At 38.8% G+C, this 25,012-nt stretch overlaps 3 protein-coding genes across 8 annotated transcripts in view; 1 reads left to right on the top strand and 2 right to left on the bottom strand.

The window, feature by feature from the left end:
• Positions 1 to 635, bottom strand: part of Ca13 (carbonic anhydrase 13) — a 28,542-nt gene extending 27,907 nt beyond the window's left edge. Inside the window, exon 1 of the mRNA XM_004841988.4 lies at positions 504 to 635. Coding sequence (XP_004842045.1) covers positions 504 to 540 — 37 coding nt within the window. The 5' untranslated portion in view covers positions 541 to 635. The remainder of the gene's footprint in view (positions 1 to 503) is intronic.
• On the top strand, positions 539 to 21,654 carry Rbis (ribosomal biogenesis factor). 3 transcript variants are annotated; one of them, XR_002393901.2, is made up of 6 exons: positions 539 to 714; positions 6,957 to 7,013; positions 13,840 to 14,064; positions 17,511 to 17,627; positions 21,110 to 21,226; positions 21,527 to 21,654. XR_002393901.2 is itself a non-coding variant. In XM_004841985.4 (4 exons), the coding sequence occupies exons 1-4, from the start codon at positions 14,398 to 14,400 to the stop codon at positions 21,593 to 21,595; spliced, it is 423 nt and encodes a 140-aa protein (XP_004842042.1). In that variant the 5' UTR covers positions 14,271 to 14,397; the 3' UTR covers positions 21,596 to 21,654. The 3 variants fall into 3 exon arrangements, 2 of the variants coding, with proteins under 2 accessions (XP_004842042.1, XP_004842044.1); XM_004841985.4 differs by lacking the exons at positions 539 to 714; positions 6,957 to 7,013; positions 13,840 to 14,064 and adding an exon at positions 14,271 to 14,517; XM_004841987.3 differs by lacking the exons at positions 539 to 714; positions 6,957 to 7,013; positions 13,840 to 14,064 and adding an exon at positions 14,275 to 14,546.
• Positions 21,643 to 25,012, bottom strand: part of E2f5 (E2F transcription factor 5) — a 24,415-nt gene continuing 21,045 nt past the window's right edge. For 2 of the 4 annotated variants that reach the window (XM_087190543.1, XM_004841990.3), the window contains exons 7-8: positions 23,272 to 23,316; positions 21,643 to 22,387 (exon numbers count right to left, since the gene is read on the bottom strand). In XM_087190543.1, coding sequence (XP_087046669.1) covers positions 22,278 to 22,387; positions 23,272 to 23,316 — 155 coding nt within the window. In that variant the 3' untranslated portion in view covers positions 21,643 to 22,277. Of the gene's footprint in view, positions 22,388 to 23,271; positions 23,320 to 25,012 lie in introns of all 4 variants that reach the window. The other 2 variants (XM_087190542.1, XM_004841989.3) reach the window with 1 other exon arrangement.

Genomic DNA, 25,012 nt, shown 5'->3' with positions numbered 1-25,012 from the left:
TTGTTACAACAGCCATTGAGAAATTTTCAGGACTATTTTGGTTGCCTAGCAGCCAACTTAATCTCCAGTGTTCATATGCAACTCATTAAGAGTTCTTAAAGGCCTTTTCGACGATTTCCCTTGATTTGTTTCTTCGAAGTGAACAGCGTGACTTACAGGGCTGAAAGCGACTCTATCCTCATTTGTCATCTGACTTCTCTCCAAGCCGTCTTCTGAAGTGGCTGCTAGTAGGAAAACGGCTTTTCAAGCGAAGGTGAATGAATGCACAGGAAGATCTGGGGGTCCGGGGACTCAGCCGCACTACCCGCACACAGCCAAAGACGCTTTCGCGATCCACCCAGGACCGAGCCCGCACCCCTACCCCGCTTCCCGGGCGCTGCTCCGGGGAGCGAGCGCTGCTCAAAGAGGAACCGGAAAGTTTTTGCAAGTTCGAGCCGCGCATGGCCGGTCCCCGCCCCACCCGGTCCCCGCAGATCCCCTCCAGAGCAGAGAAAGACGCTCACCGTTGTGCTCGCCGTATCCCCAGCTGAGCCGCGACATGGTCCCTCGGAGTGGCACGCTCTGCAAAATGTGGCCGGGCACAGAGCGGGGAGGAAGCCGCGCGGGCTGGAGCAAGGTTAGGGCGGGGACGGGGACGCAGGGCGCAGCGGGCACGAGGCGAACCTCGAACCCCAGGACCGGGGCGCTCCGGACCCCGTCCTCCGGGGGTCAGAGGTGAGTAGAGCCGGCGCCCGCCAGGGCAGGGAGAGCGGGAGTTCCGAGTCTCAGGGCTGGGTCCTGCGCGCCCTCGGTTTGGAGCTCAGGAATGTGAGACACACAGAAGGGTTTCCTGTGATCTCCTTCCTCCTGGGAAGTAGTCACCCTGGAAAGGAAAGCTGCTCAAAAGGCTGTCCTGGGAATGAGTCACCGGGCCGGAGCGGCGGGCTGGGAGGCGGGCATCCTGGGGCACCCGGGAAGAGGTCAGGGATGCTAGCGGCGGTGGTGATTACAGATGCACACGAAACAGTAATGACGGTGGTAATAACCACCACTTAAAAACAACAGCCACTATTATTTAAAGGGTTATCGTGGGCCAGGGTCTTGGCTAAGCCTGTTACCCACACTTTTTCCAGGAGATCGCCTCAGTGTTCCCTTGGAAAAATATTATTTACGTCTTCTAATTAGGAGACAAGGAAATGAGGCATGGGAGAGGTTAACTCTGCCCAGGCCACAGAGTTGAGGATGTGGGGCCCAGAAACATCCCAATCCTGGGCTGGCTTCCGTCTCTGGTTGCTCGGCTCTCTTAGAACCCCAGGCCTGTGGTTGCAGTGAGGAAACCTAACCCTTCCTGATGCTTAGTCCCCAAATTCTACTGTCCCTCCTCCACAAGAAAATACAGATACACAGATATAAATACATATGCAGCTATAGATATAGATATACATTCATTTTGTGTTTATTTTATATTTATCTGTTATATGTATTTAAGAATATTGTCTTGAAAAATTAAGCCTACATCAAATCTATGAACATAGATTCAAGTACTGGGGACAGGGCCAGGGGTTTTAGCTCAGTGGTTCTGTCACCTGCCTCGCAAGCGCAAGGACCTGAGTTTGATCCCTGGTACCAAAGAAAAAAGTATTGGGAACGTATCTATTTATGGTATGTATGGAATAAAACATAGAAGGTGGAAAAAAAGATACATATTTCATATTTGGTTGAGGAAAAAAGAAACAAGAATTTATGTGTATATATTTGCAACTTTTTGAAAAAAATGTGGTAAGTAAATCACAAATTGACAAAAATGGTTCCTTATAGGAGAAGGGTAAGAATGAGATGGAGGGATTAGGGATGAAAGTGAAAATTCTTAGTGTATCCTTTTGCCCTTTAATCATGATTTAATCATTTAATCATGATTGTTACATTTTTAAAAAATCAATTCAATCAAAGATAACCTTTAAGCCCTAAAATTAAATTCAAACAGTAACAAAATTAATTGTATTTTGAATTAATAATATAACCATACAAAAAATTAAGTAACATTTGAAATTTTAAATCTGACTATATATCCTTGGGAGAATATATATTAAGAACTACATGACAATCTTGAATTTTACTAGTTTGTTTTTATAGGAATATTAGTGTTGATGTGTTATGATGTTTTTGTTTGTATGGTAAGATAGAATACATGAGGAAATATATTGATGTTGATTCTAATTTAATATCATGATGTTGATTCTACTTTATATAAAACTGTCAAATGACAGAAGCTAAGAAAGAACTTCATCTTGTTGAATTTGACTATTCTGTTCACTGAAAGATACTAACAGCAATAACAGTCCAATAGTAAGGATGCTCAAATCTTAATTACAGTCCCTTACTTAAGGGCCTCTTTCAGGGCCCTCTACCTAATTTTGTATTTGCAATTTTGTATTTGTTTTTTTAAAAATGTTCCAAAATTGTATTAGCTTCAGACAGCACAAATCTGGATGTACCCCTTGCTATGAGACACCTAGCACCAAGATCTTCGTTTCTAAACACCATTTCCCATTAGGAGGAACTAGAGCTCCTGGGAAAAGTAACTGCCTTCAGGTCTAAGGCAGGAAGAAATCAAGATGAGCCTAGAACAAATATTTTTATGTCAGAAATCTAGAAACTAATGGGGTTGTGAAACACACATTCACATGCACACAAAATGATCTAGCTTGAAAAGTATCACTGCCAAATTTGGGGCAATTTGACCATCAAAAACCAAAAATGATTATCATAATAATTATAGCCTCCCGCACCCAGTATCCATGAGTTCACAGTAATGTTCACAATGAGATAGAATGAGAGTGGGGGGGGGGGCTTTATGGTAGTTATAAACATAGATAAAATTTTATTTATTTATTTATTGTCGAGGGGTTTTTTGTTGTTGTTTTTTGTTTTTAAGACAAGGTCTTGCTATGTAGTTCAGGCTGGCCTTGAACTCATTATGTAGCCCAGGCTGGCCTCAAACTCACAGCAATCCTCCCCCCTCAGCATCCCCAGTGCCGGGACTACAGGCATGTGCCACCATACCCAGCCTATAGATAAATTTTTTAAATAACCACTTCTGCAAAGTCCTTGTAATATGTGGCTCCAGCAAAGATTATAATATTTATGGGTGCTAAGACTTTCAAGTGAAACTGGTCGTGGTAGCTCACACCTTAGCACTTGGGAGGAGACCCTGTCTCAAAAAAACCAACAACCAAACAAACAACAACAAAAACAAAAAAACACCATGCAGATGAAAGGTTATTGGTTATTAGAACATTAATATTGTGTAGGCAGAGCCTCAGTTAGATCCTAGGTTTAAACAAAAAAAGCTATAATAGATTTCTTTTCAGGTCAGTTGAGAAAATTTAAATATGGACAACATATAGTGGAATTATTAATTGATGCTAATCTTTCAGGTATGGTAATGGTACAGGGAATGCTAAGGAGATGAATGCTGCAGCAATAGAGTTAAAGTACCCTGATCTGTAAAACTGACTTTCAGATGTCTCAGTCAAAAATTGATGATTCCAACTGCAAGATATTTGGGAGCTTGTGAAAATATTCTTACCATTTTTCCGTAGATTTGAGTTTTAAAAAAACCCTTCTACTTCCTCAAGTCCATGAACCCAATGACTTGCTAAATAACCCTTCAGAATGGTGTGGTTTCTCTTTAACAAAGAGCCTCTGAATCCAACTTCACAACCACTAAATGTAAAAGAAGAGTCTCACCAGGGACTCAGGAATCCCGACAGTGGATCAGGTGATCTCCATTCCACTTTGTACCAGTTAAATCCTGCTTAAGTTTCCTATCCAACAAAACATGCTTAAATCAGCTCTCCTCTTCAGTGAATCAGACACAGTATGAGAATGGGCAGCATTTGCAAATGGCAAATGTACCCATAAAAATATTTAGCTAATATAATGACATGTTAAGGAAATAGCAAAGTATGAGTTAATACTGTATTAACAGGGCATGTACATAGACTTTTTCTGAGATGTACATTTTTCCAGTTTTTAATTTTTTACTTTTTTAGAAATTCCAAATGTGAATCTCATTAGCTAGCCCCGTTCTGCAAAAGTCCTAAGTCCAAAGTGCTCTCCAGTTTCCTTCACTCAAGTCCTGTGATTTGTGCAACTGGGACTTATTAACCACAGAATATCTTATCCTTTGTTATCTTGTGGAGAGTATTGACTTTATGATGCTGTTATTATATGGAGTTTCAATTTCTTTAATTTCCTATTCCTAAAGTTATCTTGAGATAGGATAGAAGAAATAAAAGATAGATAAAAAGCAGACAAAGAATAATAACTTTTAAAACTGGTCTCTTAAAATGATTGCAATGCCCAGGTGGTGGCACAGGCCTATAATTCCAACACTTGGGATACTAAGGCAGGAGGATTGCCATGAGTTTGAGGCCAGCCTGGGCTACATAGTGAGTTCAAGGGCAGCTTGGATTACACAGATGACCATTTATTAAACAATCAGAAAAAAAAACCCAAAATAAACCAATCAGTCAGGGTGAGCCTTTTGAATCCTAGCTAGGCCAGAACAATGGCCCTCGTCAGCTTGAAGCAGTTACAAGAAAAGAAAAACATCAGGCCTTCTGTACCTCTCTCTCTCTCTCTGTCTCTCCCTTGGACAGGGTCTTGCTAGGTAGTTCAGGCTGGCCTTGAACTCACTATGTGGCCCAAACTGGCCTGGAACTCTTGGTGATCCTCCTGCTAGGATTACACGCATGCACCACCATGCCTGGCTCTGTACCCTCTTAAGAATAAGGGATCAAAGTCTGGAGGTGGGGAAAGGTAGGACAGAAGAATTAAAAGATAATTAGGAAGGAGACAAATAAATTGTAAGTAAAAATTGTTCTTTAAAAAAAAAAGGGGGGGGGAAGCACACTAGAGTCAAAGGGCCAAAGCTAGCCTAATGCCTACTTTTGTAAATAAAGTTTTACTGAGACACAGCCAAACATTCATTTGTTTATGCATTATTATCTGTGGTTGCTTTCCTACTACAATGGCAGAGTTGAGCAGTACATACAAAGGCTCTATGTCCCACAAACCTTGAAATATTTACTCTGGCCCTTTACAGAAAAAGCTCACCAAGGTTTGTATTAAGAGCACCAATTCTAGTTTTGTCCTGAAATAATTTATCAATCTAGTTAAGGGACTTTTCTTCTACAGGACTGACAGGGCAAGAAGGAAGAAATCAAAGGCCAGTGCCACACAAGTGGGATTCTAGTTAGAGATTCCCTCTCCATAGTAAGCTAAGATCCCAAAAGCTTACACTTTCAGGGTAAGAATGAACCAAAAATAATGTAAAACTGTTAATTCCTCCTCTCTCCCCAAGGACCCACAAGAAGGGACAGGCATGGAGTTGTTTGTTGTCTTAGTGTATTGTCTCTTTACTCTCTTCCCAGCTAGAAGGGCCCTTGCACAGGGAAATGGTGATTTGAGGCAGTATGAAGATAAACTCTGAATACAGTCTTTTTTCCAAAGTCTCCCATGTGTTTTGGAGGAGTGGCAAGGTTCTGGACTTGAACAACCAACCAGTAACGTTGGCATAAAATGAAGTAGGGAAAAGGAAAGGAGGGGAAAAAAAAGAAAAGAAACAACACATCCCTGGAGCTTGTGGCCAGTGTCAGCCTTGCACATATAGTATATGTAAGTCCTCTGATTCTGGGAACTGCAAGCCATGAAGGAGGTCTGGAATCTAGAGTATCTAGATCTCTTCAGGGATCTCTATGCCCAGAGGGTCCTAGCATAAGCAAATCCAAATTTGTTCAAAGGCAGACATCTTCACTTTAGATCTCAAAGTGTCCCAGCAAATAATTTTCAAAGATCATGAGAGCTAAAAAAAAAAAATTGTACTATTAAAAAGACTGCTATTTGGGGCTTCCGTTGAAGTAATCCAAGGCACTTGGTTAAATTTAGGCTCCTTTCTTTCCAGACTCATAACACCCAAAATTCATCAGAAATACTGAAAGTCATAAATTGGCTTCATTGAGAAAGAATGTTTAAATTACCTGCTCAAAAAACAAAACCAACAACAACAACAAAAACTGGGCTTATACCTGTACAGTGACTACTACTCTCCTAGGGTGTAGGCTACATTTTCTCAGGGTTTCCACTCTCTCAAGAGAGGCATAAAAGTTCTCTGTTCTAGGAAATAAGTGCCTCTCTTTCTTCAGGGCCTGTACTCTACATCTTTGAGGGTGGACTGCTTAATATCTGCGGAATAAAATCCTTCCCATGGCTCATACTGACTGGTCTGGAAACTTCTTTTTCTATAACAGAAGTCAGAGAACCTGGAAGTTTGTTCTACAAAAGGAATGGGTTAAATTCCTTGTCTCAGATTCAGGAACCTCCTCAGACCCTGTCTGGTTAGGATTACTTACTGCAATCTGCCAAGTAAGAATTTGAGTCCTCAAAATTTAGAGGACTTGTTCGAGTGACCCAGATTTCATACCAAGATGAGAATTTTCAGCCCAAAGTTAAAAGAGTAACTTCAATGAATCACTTTCAAGGCAGTTTTCAGATTGTGGCTTTCAGAAACTAGAGCCAAACATTTTTTTTTTGTCCTATACTATCAGAGAGAAATACATTGCTAAAACCCCACTTCTACATTTTTTGTTCTTTTATTTGACTTTTCACATTTTCCTAGTAGAAACATAGGCACATTCTATTTTGTAATGTTTCATATCTTATTTGAGCATGCTACAGAAATAGGTAATGAAATGGAAAAAAAAAGAAGCTAAGATTATTGTAAAGGAAATGAACTCATATAAACATCAGGTTAATGTTGAAAAGTCCAGAAAAATCAGGTCAAAATGATTTGGCTATCAAAATATTTAGTTAATGTTATAACTCCTTGAAATATAATGACAGAGGAATTAGGGTTGTTCAGGCATGCTGTCAGAAGCTCTTACAAGGTTTATCTACTCTTTTCTGTCTTCTAGAGACGGGCATCTGTTTTGTCAAGACCAGGCCCCTTGTCTCATCTCACAACAAGAAAGGTGAGATTTGCCCTCACTCCTAGAAGCTCCCCACCATTCCACCACCAAAGGCTTGCTGCCTGAGCCCCACCCATGCAGCAAGACCTCCCACTCCCACCAAACATACCACTGTATTTTTTATAGCCTACATCACCAGTTCCACCCCCTCTTAGTCATTATTGTCAGCAGCATACTACTATGCTCTAAGTTTTTCTCTTTAAGGGGAAAATCCCTTGCTTAATACACATACAATACACCTCCCATTTGCTACCCACCCATTTTCTCTGGCCCTACTCAGGTTTTTCCTTCTGTACTCAGTTGTATTCCTCTAGAGAAATAGAGGATATATACAAGGTAAATGTTTAAAAAAATTATTACAGTAGGGCCCGGGATTTAGCTCAGTGGTTCCACTGCCTGCTAATTGTGAATTTCTGAAGCAATTCTGGTAGTCCTTTCATGAGTGTCTGTACAAGATATATAGATAGATAGATAGATAGATAGATAGATAGATAGATAGAGATAGAGATATATAGATATATATATTCTATATCTCCCAGCAGTCAGGAGGCTGAGACAGGAGGATCACAATGAGTTCAAGGCCAGCGTGGGCTACACAGTAAGTTCAAGACCAGCTTGTACTACACAGCAAGACACTGTCTCAATCAATCAATCAATCAATGGCTGGTGATGTAGTTCAGTGTGAAGTCCCTGGGTTCAATCCCCAGTTTTGGGGTTGGAGCAAACTGAGAGGTAGAACTCATTCATTTGTCTAGAAGTATTTATTGCACTCCTACTATGTGCCAGTCATTGTTTCAGGTATGAGCAGATAGCACTATAGAATTAGCCTGCCTTCCAGGAAGTTCTTAGTGATCCTCACCTGCTATCCACTTACTTGTGTATCTCCTTCCTCACTGAATCAGGACTGGCATGTGATTAATAAAACACAATAGTGTTGGCGTGTGACTTCCAGCCTCAGTCATAAAAACCACTGGCTTCTCCTTTACTCTCTTGGAACACTCAGTCTGAGGGAAGCCGGCTTCCATGTCATGAGGACAATAGGAAAGCTCTGTGGGAAGGCCCACTTGGGAAGGACTTGAGGAATCATGGTTATGACTGGCACCAGCTTACAGCCATGTGAATGAGCCACTTTGGCAGCAGGTCTGCCAACCCTGCCAGGCCTTTAGTTAACTGCAGCTTCATCTGACTGAAACGTCTCGAAAAACCTGAGCCAGAACCATCTACCTGAGCCTCTCCCAAGCACCAGACCCACTGAACTCAGGAGATGGCAAATGATGATAGTTGTTTTAGTTCTTTTCCCTTTATTATTTTGGCTTATTAGTACATGTGTGGTCAAAAGGAAGTGGCAAAAAAAAAAAAAAAAGGAAAGTGTCAAGGGCCAAGGGGTTTCCTGTAGGTCTTCACTTTGCTTTTATTTTGAGGGATGTGAGAACATTTGGAAGGTTTGGACCTGAGGAATGGCAAGGCCTGATTAGCATTTTAGCACTGATCCCTCTGGTTTCTAGGCTGGGTAGAGATGAAAGTGAGGACCAGTTAGGAAGCTGTTATGAAAATCTGCATGAGAGAAAAATGATGGGAGGTTCAGTCAGAATGCAATGCTTGTTGGTTGTTCATTTTTTAAAATGCTTTTCCAAATTTTCCAAATTTTTCAGTGACTCTTCATAATTTTTCTAATTCAAAAGAAAAAAAGTTCTTAAAGAGACAGATGTTTGTGAAATACCTTAATGTCCTCAAAATTTTTTGTTATTTTAATCAGTAAACAGATGCCCAGGTCATTCTTAGTAGGACATCAGCATAACTGCTGTAAAACAACACAAAATGGAGGGTCAAAAACTGTTTCAGTCTGTATAGTTTCTGAACATAATTTCAACTGAAAAAATCATTATTGAGCTTTAGATAGTCTGAGAATTTACATCATCATCATCATCATCATCATCATCATCATCATCATTATTATTTTGTACTGGGGATAGAACGCAGGTCCTTGTGCTTACACAGCAGGCAGCGAAACCACTGAGCTAAATCCCCAGCCCCGAGAATTTACATTATTAACTTAACTTGGTAATTATAAAGCACTATGTCCTTTTCTTTTCTCTTCCTTCCTTTTTCTTTCCTTTTAAATGTTGCTGAGATTTAGTGCCAAATTGTAATTTAATAGCACTCAGTGTATCTTTTCTTTTGCCAATTTTGTTTGAAAAACATACACATGCTAAACATTTCACAACTCTTCTGTTTTTAACCATTACTTGCATTTTAACCAAGCATCATAAATGTGAAAGGGTTTCATGCACCTTTTGGATATTTTATTGCCTTTGTGCTATGTATCTGGCCATTCTTAACCTTCAAATATTTCATATGTAGACCTTCTTTGTGACTATAATTAGTTCCAGTTCAAGATCTCAAATCATTCAGCCAGATTGTTCAGAATAAAACTTGTTCAAATTAAAAACATAATTGCACCTATTATTTCCAAGGAACAGTGCTAGAAGAAAAAAATACTTTTCTAGGTAGGGCTGTCATGATAAAAACGATAGTGACAGAATATTTTTTAATTGTACTGGCTCTCATCCTTGGCCTGTTTTTTACACTTCAGGAAATTTTATTTCATTCAGCAAATACTTCTGTAATACCTCACATATGATGGAAACATAAAATCCTGAATGGGAATCCAAGGGTGACTGAGTCATGGACTTGGGCCTTGAAGCTACAGAAAAAACAACATATGTCCAATATGATGCCTGATTATAGAAAATCTGCAGTGAAAAGCAAAAGTCTGTGATCAAACTGCAGCTTCATATGAATCTGATGAAGTGAGCTAGTTCTTCATACAAGAGGTAACCATCCCTTTTTACTAAACGGTTCTTAACCTCCAGATAGTCCCAAGAATTTGACCTAGATATAAAGGTGGAAGATCCTGCTCAATTTTCTTATATAGACTGTTATAAATGTTCGTTCTTAGTCTAGAAATAAATCCTTCTGTCACTGAGGGGTTAAAACAGAGCTCATCATTTCCACAATTAATCATCATGATCTAATTGGCTTCTCACAAGAAATGCAGATTTCTTTGGAGGATAGTTTGTTATTTATTTGGCCCACACAGAAGCTACGCAGAAATGCAAAATGTTTATAATGTTTTGAGTGTTCTTCATGCAGTGGATACTCAGAGGAATCAGAGTAAGTGCACAGTTATCCAAGGTCCTTGAACCCTTCATTAGACCTCATCATATATTGCCTGACCTGTGGCATCCTTGCCTGCAACCATTTCTTCATCTCAGCTACTTTTATTCTGCCTCCAGAATTATTCTCCAAAATAAGCCATCATCAGTCATCCCTGGGAAAGCCCAAGGAAGGTCAGAGCCTGAGTAGGGCCAAAAAACCAACTATGCAGGTGGCAGCATACCCAGACGGCAGCAGCCTTCGTGGTTGATGGGAGCCAAGTGGTGTTGAGGATAGGGTGGACAGAGGAGGTAGGTGGTGACAGATAAGTTAGATAAGCTTACTGAGTATATTTAGAATAATGGGAGTCGGGTCTCTCAAAACAAATTACAAGTAGGTAAGAAGGGCAGAAAACTAAAACAAGCCCTATGGTATTTAAATGGAATTGGAAATAGCATAAACTCATGGTTTGTACATACAGAATAAATAAAATTGGTCAGGTGTGTGAATGTTTATAGACAGTTTATAAACAGCATGTACATAATTTTATCCATGCATTACTGCTTAGCTCTGCCTCTGATCTTGGTTTCTAAATATCATTCTTCACTAAAATAAATGGAGACATGATTGATTCTGGGTTGTGAAAACACAGGTCCCAGATGAGCCTGGAATGCTTGTGGTGACCGTGAGTATGGAAGTGGTCAAAGACTGTTGGGGATTGGTTAAAATGGTGGGGGCAAGTGAGTTCTTAAAAGAACACTCACTGGCCAAAACTGAGTGATATGAACATCAAACAAATTATGATAATAAAATGCTGTCATCTGTTAAAGAAGATAGTAACCTATGAGCCCATATTGATATAAATAAGTAAATGGGTAGAGACCTTTTACTTGCAGTGGAATGTCAACTGATGACTGCAGCAGAATGATGGGAATATAAAAATTCTAAGTTGACATCTTAGTAATTAACCACCCAAAGGCCATATTGACTTGAAGGCAGAAGGCTTCATACCTCTGTAACAATTATTGGTGCAGAGATATTGTGCTACTGTTCCTAAGACCATAGTGGTGTGTGGCACAGAGATAAGTCTGAAGCACTTACAGAAATCCTTTAACCACCCTGTCCCAATAATTTCTTCAGTCAACTTCTCCCCTAATTTAAAATCCACTTCTTTTGCCTACTCCCTAAGAGAGATCCATATAAGAGTGTCTTCTATATATCTGAGTCTTCCATTTACAGCTGGGAAACATGAACGTCACTGGTACCCTGAGACACCGGGATCCAAATTCATAATGTAAAGGTTTGTCTACCTTCTTGGATTGGTGGGAAAAAACCAATGCCTTCATTCTCTTAAGCTGTTTATAGTTTTGCATATAAAACACTAATACTTCAATCAATTATACCACCATGCTGCTCATTCTCCAGTATGGGGACTGGTAAAGTTTTAGAAGTTTTCAAGTTGGTCAAGGGCCACATTATTATTAAAATATTGTAAGCTGTGCAGTCTACGTAGTATCTGCTGCAACTACTCAACTCTGTTGCTATAGCATGAAGGCAGATGTAGATAGTGTATCTACAATGAGTATGGCTGGGTGCCAATGAAACTTTATGGACACTGACAGAATTTAATAGAATGCTCACAACCTACTGTGTATTGCTCTCATTTTAACTTTTTCCTCATTTAGAAATGCAAATTCACTGTGGGCTATACAAAAATAGGCAATGGACCAGATCTGGTTTTAGGGCTGTAGACAGCCAATTTCTGCCTGAAGACAGAGAACTTTAACATGAATGTTTCCAGTATTCAGAATTATTTCTTTCCATAAATAGCATATTTTTGTGCATTTATAAGAATCCTTACCAGTCTTTATCAAGAATCATCATTTCATGTGCATAATCTAGGTTAGTTACTGTACCTTTTTTAAAAGAAAGAGTTCCTTGGAGCTCCCACACAGCCTAGGTGTTTAAATTATTTTGACAATGATTCGGTATTAAGTAGTGGGAGAATAAGATTAAACAGATGAAACAAATTTATTATGGAGTATCATTTCTAAAAGGCTGACTTTGTTCAGGTAGAGGGCTATGAGTTTTGTTACAGATGGCTTATAATCATTTATGTGTGCTCTAATTTTCTTTTTCTCCCTAATTACCTGTGCTTACTCCTTGAATGGCTCCCAAGACAGTTCATTTAGGACGGGGTCTATATGAAGAACTGCATTGTTGAGTCTTAAGACAACTAAGGTTTTTTTATGAAAAAATAAAACAAAATTATGAGAATGACAATAGTTCATACACTATGTATCATTATCTGTGAAGTAGTTACTCAAAGTTACGAGACATAGACCAAAAAGATTTTTACAAAAAACAGTTAACACAAACTGTTTTCAACAAAGATAAACCACTATTGTAATTGAAATAAATTAGTATATATATTAAAATATTTTCAAACAGCAGAATAGGTAATTTGGGGTAGTATTTCAATTTCTTCCTATTTATTTCCTATGGAAGTTGTAAGAAAAACTGGAAGTATGACTTGTGCATGTATTTTTAAAGACTTAAAACTTTTTCAAGCAGTTTTCTTCTGTCCATGTGAATGGTTAATTTGGTCCATAGGAACACATGGTTCTTGAAAAGCTAAAATGCTTTTTTTTCTCTTAGTAATATCTTAGGCTTTTTTGATTTTTTAATGTTTTCAGACAGGGTCTTCTTGTAGTTCAGGCTCCTCTTGAACTCGTGGTAATGCAGGCTGGCCTTGAACTTGGGATTTTTTTTGTCTCAAGTGCTATGATTACAGGCATGCATCTGAAGCTTCAGTTTTGCTCCCACACATTACTGGCACTTTACGTTAGTTTTTAAAGAAATTTTTACAAGATTGGTCTTTAAAAAGAATACAAAATATGAATAAACATACACTGACAGGTAATTATGTCTCTTTCTTTAATATATATCCTTAGTATATTCCTTAATTTTTATAAGTATAAATATAATAAAACAGTTTATTGTAAAAGTGACTCATCTTTCTATAAGTACGTACATGGCTCATTAGGTGTAAAGAAGACTTGAACAAGTGCCAGCTGAGAAGGAATCTAGTCTTTGTCAATTACTAGTTGTGAGACTGTCAACAAATGGTTAAAATCCAAAGCCTTATTATTATCCTCACTTTCAAAAAGGGGGTGGGATTATCGCCTTATTTTGCTACTTTGGGCAGAATGTAGGCTGAAGTCCTGTCAGTTACAAAATGTCATTGTGCTCGCAGGCAGCATATACACAAAATGGCATTAAAATGTCAGTACTTTTCTACATTTTTTTTTAAAAGCTGGCTTTTCCTATGATTTCAGCAAAATAAGTATAGAATCATGTGAAAATTGTTAGATTTAATGGCGATATCTTCTTGAAATAATTCCAATTTTCTAAAAAACTCAACCCAGAACGTCCTAATTGGGAAATATACACATATACACTCCGGAAGGCAAGAAAGTTTCTTCTAAATTCGCCTAAGTTCCCCTGAACTTGTTCTATTTTCGTATTGTATGTTGTGCCTGGTTTCTTGTACCTCTGCCATGCTGTCCGAAACCCGCTTTTTGCGGCAAAGAAGTTATAATGAGAAAAGCATTTGAACTTCTCACTCGCTACAAACGTTCCCCAAGGAGATGATAACTAGGTGTCCTTCCAGAGCCACGAGGCCCGACGCAGCCGAGGTGCGCAGCGCCACCTCCTGGGAGCGCGGGTACAGCCGGGCAGGAGGCGCGAAGGAGGACGAAGACTCGGGCGACGGTCTTCACGGCTCGCGTGACTCTGAAACGCCGCGGAGGGTCTTCTGCCTACCTACTCACCAGGAACAGTCGGGAAGTTGGGGCAGCTCGCTAAAGACCGGGGGACGTCGGCAATTCCGCCTAAGGCAAGTGGGTGGAAACCCGCTCCTGGGAACGGAAGTACGCTCGGTAGGCGGGGCGTGGTGTGCGCCCGGAGCTGGGTGGGTAGGGCTGCTTGGTGGGAGGGACATCGTTCAGTTGGGGGCGGGGAACCTCGCGCTACTCGCGGCCCAGACCGGGTGGGACTCCGCCCAGGGGCTCGGTTTGATTTGGTGGGTGGGGCTTTACTCTGCGTTGCCCCAGCAGGAGCGGGTGGGACTTCACCGTGAGTGGAGTCCGGTTCGGTGGGGGTCGCTTCTCTCTGCCTGTGTGCCCAGTGGGGCAGGTCAGATTCTATTCAGTGGGCGGAGCTTCGCTCGATGGGCGGGATTATGGCTCTGGATCTGACTCCACGTGATCTCTCTACCCGGAACTTCCTGGACCCTGTGCGTGCGGATGGCGTTACCTGGACCTTGAGCAGCGTCACGCGGATATCAAAGGTCTGGTGAAAGGTTGATGGAACTTTTCGGTGAGCTGGCGTGAAGTTCGCGGGGATTGAGGCAGAACTGGGCCAGCCGCATGGTGCTGTGGCCCGGAGGGCTCGGTTCCGCTGTGCTCTGCCTCACACAGCCCTCCTGGGCCCCTGGCCTCCTGGCCCGGCCCGAAACCCGGTGCCATCCCCTTTGCACGTTACCAGTTTGGGGCTGTGTCGGTTATGATCACAGTTACCACGTTGTTGTGAGAATTTTCCTAACCTCTCTCCCCACTTAGAGCATTCCTTCCTCATGTTCCCAGTTCTGTGTCCTCACTTGTGTGCTGCCTGCAACATTATCTGCTTCATGTTTATTTTATATAGTATTGTTTGTAATATAAAACCTATCATGTATGTTTGTGTATGTTCCAACATATCAATTCTGTACCATAAGCAACTAGTGAATACTAGAAGACTGAATTTTGGTTACTGTTGGAGAGATTTTTAGATTACTTAATTTGAATGGGTTTAATGTTTCTGCTTCTGTAATTGTGTATTTTGTACTGCATCAAATTTTTAAAATAGTACTGTTAGGGTTACTGTTAGAGTTAGTGTTACTCTTAGTTTTCTGAGGCCAAATGAATGGAGAATATAAATTTCAGTGGAAGTACAATGTAAAAGCTATGGAGATTCGCAAGATGCCTTCAGAGACCGGCTAGTACTGTATGTAGAAAGATGACGTTTGACAGACTGAGGCTATTCAGGGTACCAGTAATGTGCTAGGCCAAGTTATATTGTCCCTTTTTATATTAGGGCCATGAAAGGTTTTTGGGGGGTTTTTTTGTACCGGGGGGTCGAACTCAGGACCTTGTGCTTGCGAGGCAAGTGACGCAGAACCACTGAGCTAAATCCCCGGCCCGGCCATGAAAGGCTTTTAACATTGGGAAGGTTCATCATGTAGCACCGTACAAGATAGCCATTGTGCAGTGGCTCAAACAAGGGGTTGACAAGCTTTCTATAAATGGTCAAGACAGTAAATATTTTTGACTGTGTAGGCCATACTTTTAACAGGAAAGCAGCTATTGACAAGGCATAATTGAGTGAGCATACAGTAAATACTAAGAGAAGCACCTGTCCTTTTTGGTTCATGGAGCATAGTTTGCCAATCCGTGGTCTAAACAGATGGACTCAAGGACTGCAGGAGTAACCCATGCCTGAACTAGACAATACTGTACACCATGGTTTGGAATTTTTTATTTGTACATGAGAGGCAGTATCCCATAACATGACCTCTGATCTAGTTGACGTGGCTTTCAATCATGGCATCTGTGGTTACCAAATGTGATATGAGGCAGATTCATTTCTCTAAATCATTTTTATCGGTAAAATGAGAATTTTTCTCACATGCATTATTAAAAACAGATTTGGGAGGTATTTCTAATGTAGATGTTACATGATTAGTATGTATTTAGTTACAAAACAAGAAAATTAAGTTTTTGGGGTAAGACCAATTTACATGGAGATAATGTGGAAACTATGGTTTATGGGATTAGATGCAGGATTAAGGATTAATTTTGATGGGATGCACAGGAGAGAGAGTAGGGAGTAAAAAGAAATGAGAAGTCAAAGGGATAGAGGCAGTCCCTAAACTATGATAGTATTAGGCCTGGTATCCGAAGTGCTCCCCGCCACACACACTCAAAAAGGCTCACTGTGTTGAAGACTTGGTTGCTGAGGGGATTTTGTTTTTGTTTTTTTTTTGAGACAAGGTCTCGCTATGTAGCTCAGACTAGCCTTGAACTCATGGCAATCTTCCTGCGTCATCCTCCCAAGTGCTGGGATTACAGGCATGTGCCACCATGCACAGCTGCTGAGGGACTTTGGGAAGTAATTGGGTTGTAATGGCTCTAACTTCACTGATGAGTTGTAATTTGATATTAGGTGATAGAAATGAGGTAAATCCTAAAGGTGAAGGGATCATAGGGGCATGAGCTTGGGAGCTGTATCTGGTCCCTAGTTCCTTCTTTGGCTCCTATGTGGTCAGCAGCTTTGCTGTACCACACTATTTTCAAGATTTTCTGCCTCACCTGAGGCCCACAGCAATGGAATCAGCTGACCACAGTCTGAACTGTAAGCCAAAATACATCTTTACTCCTTTAGGTTGCTATTCTCAGGTTTTTTGTTACAGTGGTAGAAAGCTGAATAACATACTTAGGAACCAGGCATATGTAATGGTATATAGACTAGCAGGATGGTCAGTAAGGGTTCATTGTTAGATACTGCAGAGAAAAACAGTTATTGCTGTTATCAGTGTGAATTTCACTAGTAGACATTAATTAGGTACCTTTGATGGCCCAGATATTGGCGATGCATTAAAGAATTAGATAAATATGTTGTAATTAATGAGTAAAATATTTAGTAAGATTAAATTTTAATAGAAATAGGGCCAGGGATTTAGCTCAGTGGTTCCGCTACCTGCCTCGCAAGCACAAGGTCCTGCGTTCGATCCCCGGTACCAAAAAAAATTTTTTTTAAATAGAAATAATGTAGTACATTTATCAGCTTTAAAAATAGTCAAGAGTAGGGGCCAGGGGCATAGCTCAGTGGTGCCACACCTGCCTCAAGCTCAAGGTCCTGAGTACCATCCTCAGTACCAGGGAAAAAACAACAACAAAATGAAGAGTAGTGAGGCACAGTGATGCATGCTTATAATTCCAGCTGCACAGGAGGCCGAGGCAGGAGGATCGAAAGTTTAAGTCTAACCTAGGCAACATAGTGAGATCTTGTCTCAAAATTGAAAAAAAAAAAAAAAAAAAAGATATGGATATAGATATAGCTATATGCATGCCTAGGGGATGTAGCTTAGTGAAAAGGCCATGGGTTCAATTCTCAGAATTGGCACCTCCACCTACCCAAATCAGGAGTAAGATGGGGTTTCTTAAACTTAATACCTATCCTTTAAAAACTTAAATTTAGTTCTTAAACATAGGCAGCTTAATTGATCTTTTCTTTCTTTCCTAGACAATGGCCAAGAACAAATTAAGAGGGCAGAAGTCCAGGAATGTATTTCACATAGCCAGCCAAAAGAACTTTAAGTCCAAAAACAAAGCAAAACCAGTCACCACTAATCTTAAAAAGGTGAGTTTTATTAAACACCACAAGGAAAGCATAGTGGTAAAGCTACTGTACAACTGGATTAGAATCCAGTTAAGATTGTTTAATCCAATAGATTGTTTAACCTAAAAGTTGTTTAACCCAAAAGTTATTAGCCTTTCTACAAAACAAGATGATTTTAAACATTTTAAAGTTGAAAAAAATCCTCCCTTTCTTGAACTGAAATGTAAGAAAAAAGCATTTTAAGTGCAAATGTGTAAGGTACCATATACTAGTTTAACAGCTTTATTATAGCATAGAAAGCATTAAAAAAAAAAGACCTCATAGTATGAAAAACAGTTCTTGTCTCTGAACTCAAATATATTCAAGAAACTTTTGACAGAGCCAAGGCATGGAATGTCAGCCAGCACCAATTCTTTTTCTCTAATTCTTATCCTGGAACTCAAATAAAAGTCTGCAGAAATGGCCAGGGATTTAGCTCAGTGGTTCCACCACCTGCCTTGCAAGCGCAAGGTCCTGAGTTCGATCTCCGGTACTGGAAGAAAAAAAAGTGCTCACTTTGGCAGCACATATACTAAAAATAAGTCTGCAAAATGAAGATGAAATACTGTTTCTTAAAATGCAGAATTTGAAGTTTATTATCTTTATATTTCAAAATATTTAAGAAAATTCTTCAAGATTAAGTAGGTTCTTTTAATATTCTTTAAGAAAATGTTTTCAAATTGAAATAGTGGGTGGAGTCAGCTTTCCAGGAGTCCTAATTGTTATTGTAATCCATAGAAAAGTGACATTTCAGCTTTAACTTACCAACTAGCGAAGTTTTTTGGTGCTCAAGTTTTAGGACTTTGTAAATGCCATAAAGGAAAAGAGCTAGGTGTTATGATAGGTGTTTGGAGTTGAGTTTCATGTAGGATTGTCTTCATATATAACACATGCCGAGATGGTGAATGAGCTAGTAATGCAGACTTGAGTTGGGAGCAGCATGTTCTAGATAGAGTAGCAAGTGCAGAGGCCACAAACTAGGGAAAAGCTTGGTGCATTTGTGGTATTAGAACCTTTATACTTATCTAAGAGAGAGAGATTAAGGGATCTGAATAGGCAGCATGGTTGAATAAAGTATCAAATACTATACCTTTCTCATAAAGTGAGCTTAGCAGGGCAAGGTCATAAGATTGTCAGCCATTATGTAGAAGTGAAGCCTGTCAGCCAGTTATGTATGATTCTCCAGCTTCAGTTCTGGGCTCAGAAAAGAGGTAGCTGAGGTATAACCAGGTTGCCAGGCAAGTTTGATAAAAGAAGAGAAGGAAAGTGAGTTAAGAGTGTAAAGAAATGATTAAATGATGGTCATGAAATCTGTGCTGGCTAAAGGTTAGAGTGGGATATAAAGATATGGAAAATAGATTGGTGAGAAAAGGTTTCAGTGAGATTCAAAAATTGTTAATGAACTAAGTAAACAAGGAGTGGTGATGGTGCAGAAGGTACTCCATAGTAGTTGGCTGAGTCAGGTAATGGAGAAGATCCCAGGACATGAAGACCTCAGGAGATTAAGGGGCTTAGATTTTTGAAGTCACTAAGTCAAGTCAGTAAGCCGAGATTTGAAATCTTTCACAAAGAAGCAAATAATCATGTTGGTGAATGACAGCAACAAGGAAGGAGGACCATGCATAGTATCATGGATAGTGTGCAAAGGAGCGGAAGGTTTTGAAAGGAGAAATTGTTTGGTACAAGAAACATCCCTTTTTTGTTGTCAAATTTTAGTAAAATAACTAGAAAATTAGAGAATTAAAAAGAAAACTAGTGCCTTTTGATGAGAAACATCCAATGTTTTATGCTTTACCCAGTGAAGATTGCTATTGTTTTTTCTGCAAGTTACATTTGGCCACTGCCACACAACTTACTGATGCATGTAAGAATATTAACTGCAATGGTTTACTTATATTTTACATTATATATATTACGTCTTAAAACCCCCAGCAAAATGAAATCTGAAACACAAATTTCTGAATGCTCTTCCAATCAGTTTATGAAGTCAGAGGGGGAAAAAGGGCTTGGGGGCGTTACTTCATCAAAATGTAATCTTCAGGGTTTTAGCTATGGTCCAGGCTTCTAGGGTTATTATGACTACAGTATTACCCACATCTTTTAGCTCAGGAGATGACCTCATCTCTTTGTTCCGTAACAGATCTTTAATAGTGTCACTTAGCTAATTGAGCTGCTTAGACATATGTGCTGGGAGAAAATTATATTTGGTATATACACTGAATACCAACAATATTTTGACAAATTTGTTTTTAAGATACAGCTTCTCTTAGCCTACTGAGAGTTGTTTTGTACAGACTAGACCTTTTGTTTTGTTGGGTTTTTTGGTACCAGGATCGAACTCAGGACCTTGTGCTTGCGAGGCAGGCGCGGTGCCACTAAGCTACATCCCTGGTCCCGAGAATAGTTTTGTACAAATTACACATAACCTGCCTGATCTGCCAGCATTGCAGAGTCACAACCACAAATGTGGTTATGAAAGTGAGATTTTTTTTACCACCATCAAAGAAAGAAAACATCCTATATTGATGGTTATAAGCCACAAAACCCATATAGCACATCTCCTTCCCTCCCCTTTCCTAAGCCTCCTGGCTCCTGTAATTGGTCAAATTTCCAAGACAGAAACCATGTGACTTTAAAAGTAGGACTTAATTTACAGTGGTACCTCGGTTCAGGAATTTGATTCTTTCTATGATTCGGGGTTGCAAACCTAGTCGGACAAGAACTGGTTAGCTTCAATGTTGACCTTATGAGGAAATTTGATCTTATACATTCTGTGGGCTAGCTGATGTTAAAACTAACTCTGCTTCATTTGTACCCCATTCCTCTCTATAGAAAGCTGTAAACAACAGCTTTAAATTCCACAATTTGGTTTAAACTGTCAAAATACAAGCACTTCCATTTCTGTCTTTCCTTATGTTTGTCCTGTCTTGTAAAATGGGAAGAGTACCTACCTCACAGGGTTGTTGTGGGGATTAACTGGAAATAATGTCTGTAAAGCATTTAAGGTTCTTAAAGAAGGTGCTATATAAATACAAAATAGTATCTACTTAAGATGGCTTGTGAAAAAAATTGCTTGGTAGTAGCAGTGAATATAAACCACCTCTTAAGACTCAAAAGAGGAAGGCTACCTGGGACTTTAAATTAAGAAGGTCAAAGAAGGATTTAGGGATGTACTATTAGAAGACTAAAAGCATTTGATCCAGATGAGGGATAACAGTAACCTTGAAGGACTATGGTCATGTATTCTGGCTTGCTTAATTCTAGGTGTGAGGCATGTCCACATAATTATTTTTAAAAACCTAAAATCTTTTGACTAAAATTTTCTAATAAGATGATAGCTTTAGCATGAAATGTCCCCACGATTGATAGAGTTGCAGGTTTGCAGATTTTTAGGTGTAACAGTTAAAGATGAATACATTTTATCTTTAATGGCTGTAAAATTGTGGATTAATATTTTTTAACAGATAAACATTGTAAATGATGAAAAAATTCGTAGAATGAATAATGCTTTTGTAAACATTCAGAAGGAACTTGCAAATTTCTCAAAAATGCTTACTCTTGAACCACTGGAGAAAGAGCTGGTAAGTAGACAGCATTTTCTTTTGTTGTGGCTGACACATTGATGGCTAATAAAACTTTCATGAAATGTGAGTAAAATGTAATTTTCAGTACTTGGCTTTCTACTATACCTGCCTTTATAATATGTTTAGTATATTCATAATATGTTTAATATATTCACACTCTCAAAACATTTTTGTCTAAATAAGAATTTGTTTTACTTCTCAAGGTATGACTGGAAGAAATTAAACTTGATAAAAGATTATGTAAAATCATTTTTGTTTACTGCTATTTAATGTTTAAATATACTTTTCTCCCTTCAGAATCAGCAGCATCATGAAAATGAACCAGTTAATGTTGATGAAGCTACAAGATTAATGGCTCAATTGTAATACAATGGAGATGTATCAAATTCCCCCCCAAAACTCAATAAAATAAGTACTTTATACAACTTTATTTTTAAAAATCTTGTTAATGTACAAGCATTGGCACATTTTAAAAACAAACTACATAAACAGATCTTTCCTGTACTCTAGGAAAGTGGAATGTCAGAAGTCAACAAAATGATAAACTTAAAGTGCTAAAACAGAAGGCACTTCACAAAATCTGTTCACTGAAACAGTTACATATCCTCATTTACATCCTTCACTTTTTAAGTGGCAGTGAATGTCTCCTTGGACTGACACATGCAGAAATAGTTTCATGGCAGTAAAAATACAAGGCAAATAAGTGATTAGCCCTTGGCCAACTTTTTGATGACCTGAAGTCTACTTTAACATTCCTTTCATAAAAGGAAACAGAAGGAGTCAGAATTGGAAGTTGAAATCCCAGAATGTAATCACTTGGGGATTGAGAAGGCTGGTAGATATTAAACCCCCTTTCCCCAGAAACAGAGCCCTTTGTTTTTATGGTTGAAGTTTTGTGAAGTAAAAAAAGAAAGAATTAGAGAAGAACACTTCAGAATCAGTGAACTAAAAAGGTGTTACATTCATTATTTTTAAATACTTAGGTTATTAAGAAATCTAAAATGTTACACAGTTAGAGGTAGATAACAGTCCCAAGTTTCCATGGAATCTAATAATTTAGTATCTGGACATCAAACAGATCACAAACTCCTTCATTATCATCTAAATTAAAGTTGTAGTCATCTGCAGGGGTAGGAGAAAGCCGTAAGAGTGGAAACACTGCAAACAAACAGAATCAAGGTTAAATGGTTTCTACATACAGGCGATGAGGTTTAACAATCTGTTCTCAAATACCTCAACCAAACTGTTTCATGGTTACTTACACATGGATTAAAAAGTACATATATATGCATAATAATGATCCTGTTAATGATTGATGTTTATACTTTGATGAAACATTCTCAGGTAAAGACAATTTATACATTGGTTATTGGTATTAGACTGTGTTGTTTGCCACTTTGAAAACAGAAATGTGTGTGCAGATTTACCATTTGCTGATGTTCTCTACCTAAATGTTTAGTAAATCTCTTAAATCATTACTGTACCATTTGTTAACTTAACTGCTACCACTTCTTAGGTCTCTGCTACATTTGTTAGGAACCAGGATGCTGAACACATGAACAAAGGTGAAACCCACAGAGAGATTATTAATGTAATGTTGAAGCTAATTGATTTTTAAACCATTTCATATTAAGTGATGACATGGCTGATGTTAGTAATAGTGTGGTAATTTGCAGTGGTAACTTGAAATTAGCAATGGTGGGAGTATTTACAAAACTGAGTTTTCCTGTCACCTGTTGATGTTGACATATTATTTTACTCATCTTGAACCAGATTCTTCAGGAGTGCAAAGCGCTAGTTTTCCAACAGTTTACGCAGTGAAAGTGCTAAGAATCTCCTTATGGATTCTTTCTCCTCAAAATGCGAACAAAGAGAAACAAGTTCTGAAGGATGCCTGTGCTTTATTATAAAGTATTATTAAAGGAGAATCCTCAGACACAGTGAAACAGTTAAATAGATTTTTTTGTTCATTTTAAATCATATGTCACTTACAAATTCTAGGAAGGCATTATTGATATACAATAAAATTTTAAACTACTTACCATCAGAAGACATTAACTCATCGATAATATCTCCACTAATAGATCCTACTGGAAAAAGATGTTACAAAATTATGTCACATTTTTATATACATTTAGGTACAGGTAGTCACATCATCGGCTTCATTGACAAAGCAAAATTAAAGTATTAGAACTTTGTAGAAAGATCATTTTCAAAATATTTATTCCATATCTGGCATTATTTTTAAACTACCTAACTCAAGATGTGGATCAAAAGAGTCATTCTTCCAAAGCAGACTCAGTTTTACAGTTTGTGGTATTGTAATTCTCCTAGTCACTCAATCTTAAAACTAAACATTTTTTTTTTTTTTAGTACCGGGGATCCAACTTGGGCCCTTGCACTTGTGAGGCAGGCAGCAGCACCACTGAGCTAAATCCCTGGCCCAAAACTAAACATTTTTCTATTTCACCTGTTAACTGTATCTCCAGCTTTCATATAGCAACTGTTACTATTATTTCACCTAAATAGTTTTTCTCAAATCTGGTCATGATTTCTCTCTTCAGTCCCAACAGCATCCTCCCTCTTCCACCCTTGATATTCTCTGATTCATAACTACAGACATCTAATCTTCAATTTTTATAGCTTCTGATCACTTTGCTTCCCAAAGCCCTTGTTCCCAATCATATTACTCCTGTGCTCACCACTAGACAACTCAAATTCTACTACTTCCCTGGTCACAGTTTAAGTGATTATCAGCTAAGTCTTGGCTGTTTAAGGATTTCTCTAACAAGCCTAAAATTACTTTACTGTTTCACGATACAAAACCATATACAGAAATTAGATACTACATTTTTTCTTCTTTTTTTGGTACCAGGAATCGAACTCGGGACCTTGTAATTACAAGGCAGGCGGCGAAACCACTGAGCTAAATTCCCAGCTCGATCATACTTTTTTTTTTTTAATGCTTTCTGGAAGCCAGTGTACCAGTTGTGTTGACACTAAAATATATAAAACTTGCCTGCTTTACTAATCCTAGGTAGATTATAATTAAATTATAAGTTTTTTAAAGACTAAACCTATTGTGCATCCTTGTGGCCTACAGTATAGAAATAACAGGAAATGAAATAGAAAAGGCTATGAGCAACAGGAGGCTAAAAAGTAATCCATGTCTCATTAAATATTTTTAGTTTTACTTTTTTTTTTTTTTTTGGTACCAGGGATCAAACTCGGGTCCTTGCGCTTGCAGGGCAAGCGATGGAACCACTGAGCTAAATCCCTGGCCCTTTAGTTTTACTTTTAAATATTGTGAACTCCCAGAGGAGTAGCAATGAGACACATCTAATAAAAGTAAATGATTTGTATTTTGTACAGTGCCATTTTAAATCTGCCATATTGGCACAGTCATTCATTTAGCAATCATTGAGAGACTCCCTGCTATACAATTTATTTGGAATTGGTTAGGAGTTGCTAAAGACAGCCCTGAAACTAAGGAAGACTGGGTGCCACAAAAAGTTTTAAAAATTCCAGAGTTGCGGTTCCACCCTCCTGATGCCCAATTTTTAGTGTTTCAGCCATTTATCATTTCACAGATAAAACAATTTAGAAAGTTAAGATTTCCTGGATAACAAGTAGAGACCATTTATCAACTATATAAAACTAAGCTTCCCAAATAAAAAGCTTACAAAGAATATGGAGAAACAGGCATAAGTCATGTTCTATACTAGCTTAATTTTTTTCTTAAAGGTTGTTGAACACATTCAGTAATTTTTCCTAGATTTACTA

Source organism: Heterocephalus glaber, unplaced genomic scaffold, assembly GCF_053883595.1.
Source record: "Heterocephalus glaber isolate CG9 unplaced genomic scaffold, H.glaber_assembly_v1.0 deba00001553, whole genome shotgun sequence".
Classification (NCBI taxonomy): Eukaryota; Metazoa; Chordata; class Mammalia; order Rodentia; family Bathyergidae; genus Heterocephalus; species Heterocephalus glaber.
Note: the sequence above shows the minus strand (reverse complement) of the source record. Positions and strands in the feature narration are given on the sequence as shown.

Excerpts from the sequence above, each read along its gene's own strand:
- Rbis (XM_004841985.4), top strand. The coding sequence starts at position 14,398 with ATGGGCGGGATTATGGCTCTGGATCTGACTCCACGTGATCTCTCTACC. Across the intron at positions 14,518-17,510 it reads GCGTCACGCGGATATCAAAG|ACAATGGCCAAGAACAAATT; the intron begins GTCTGGTGAAAG and ends TTTCTTTCCTAG. Across the intron at positions 17,628-21,109 it reads TCACCACTAATCTTAAAAAG|ATAAACATTGTAAATGATGA; the intron begins GTGAGTTTTATT and ends ATTTTTTAACAG.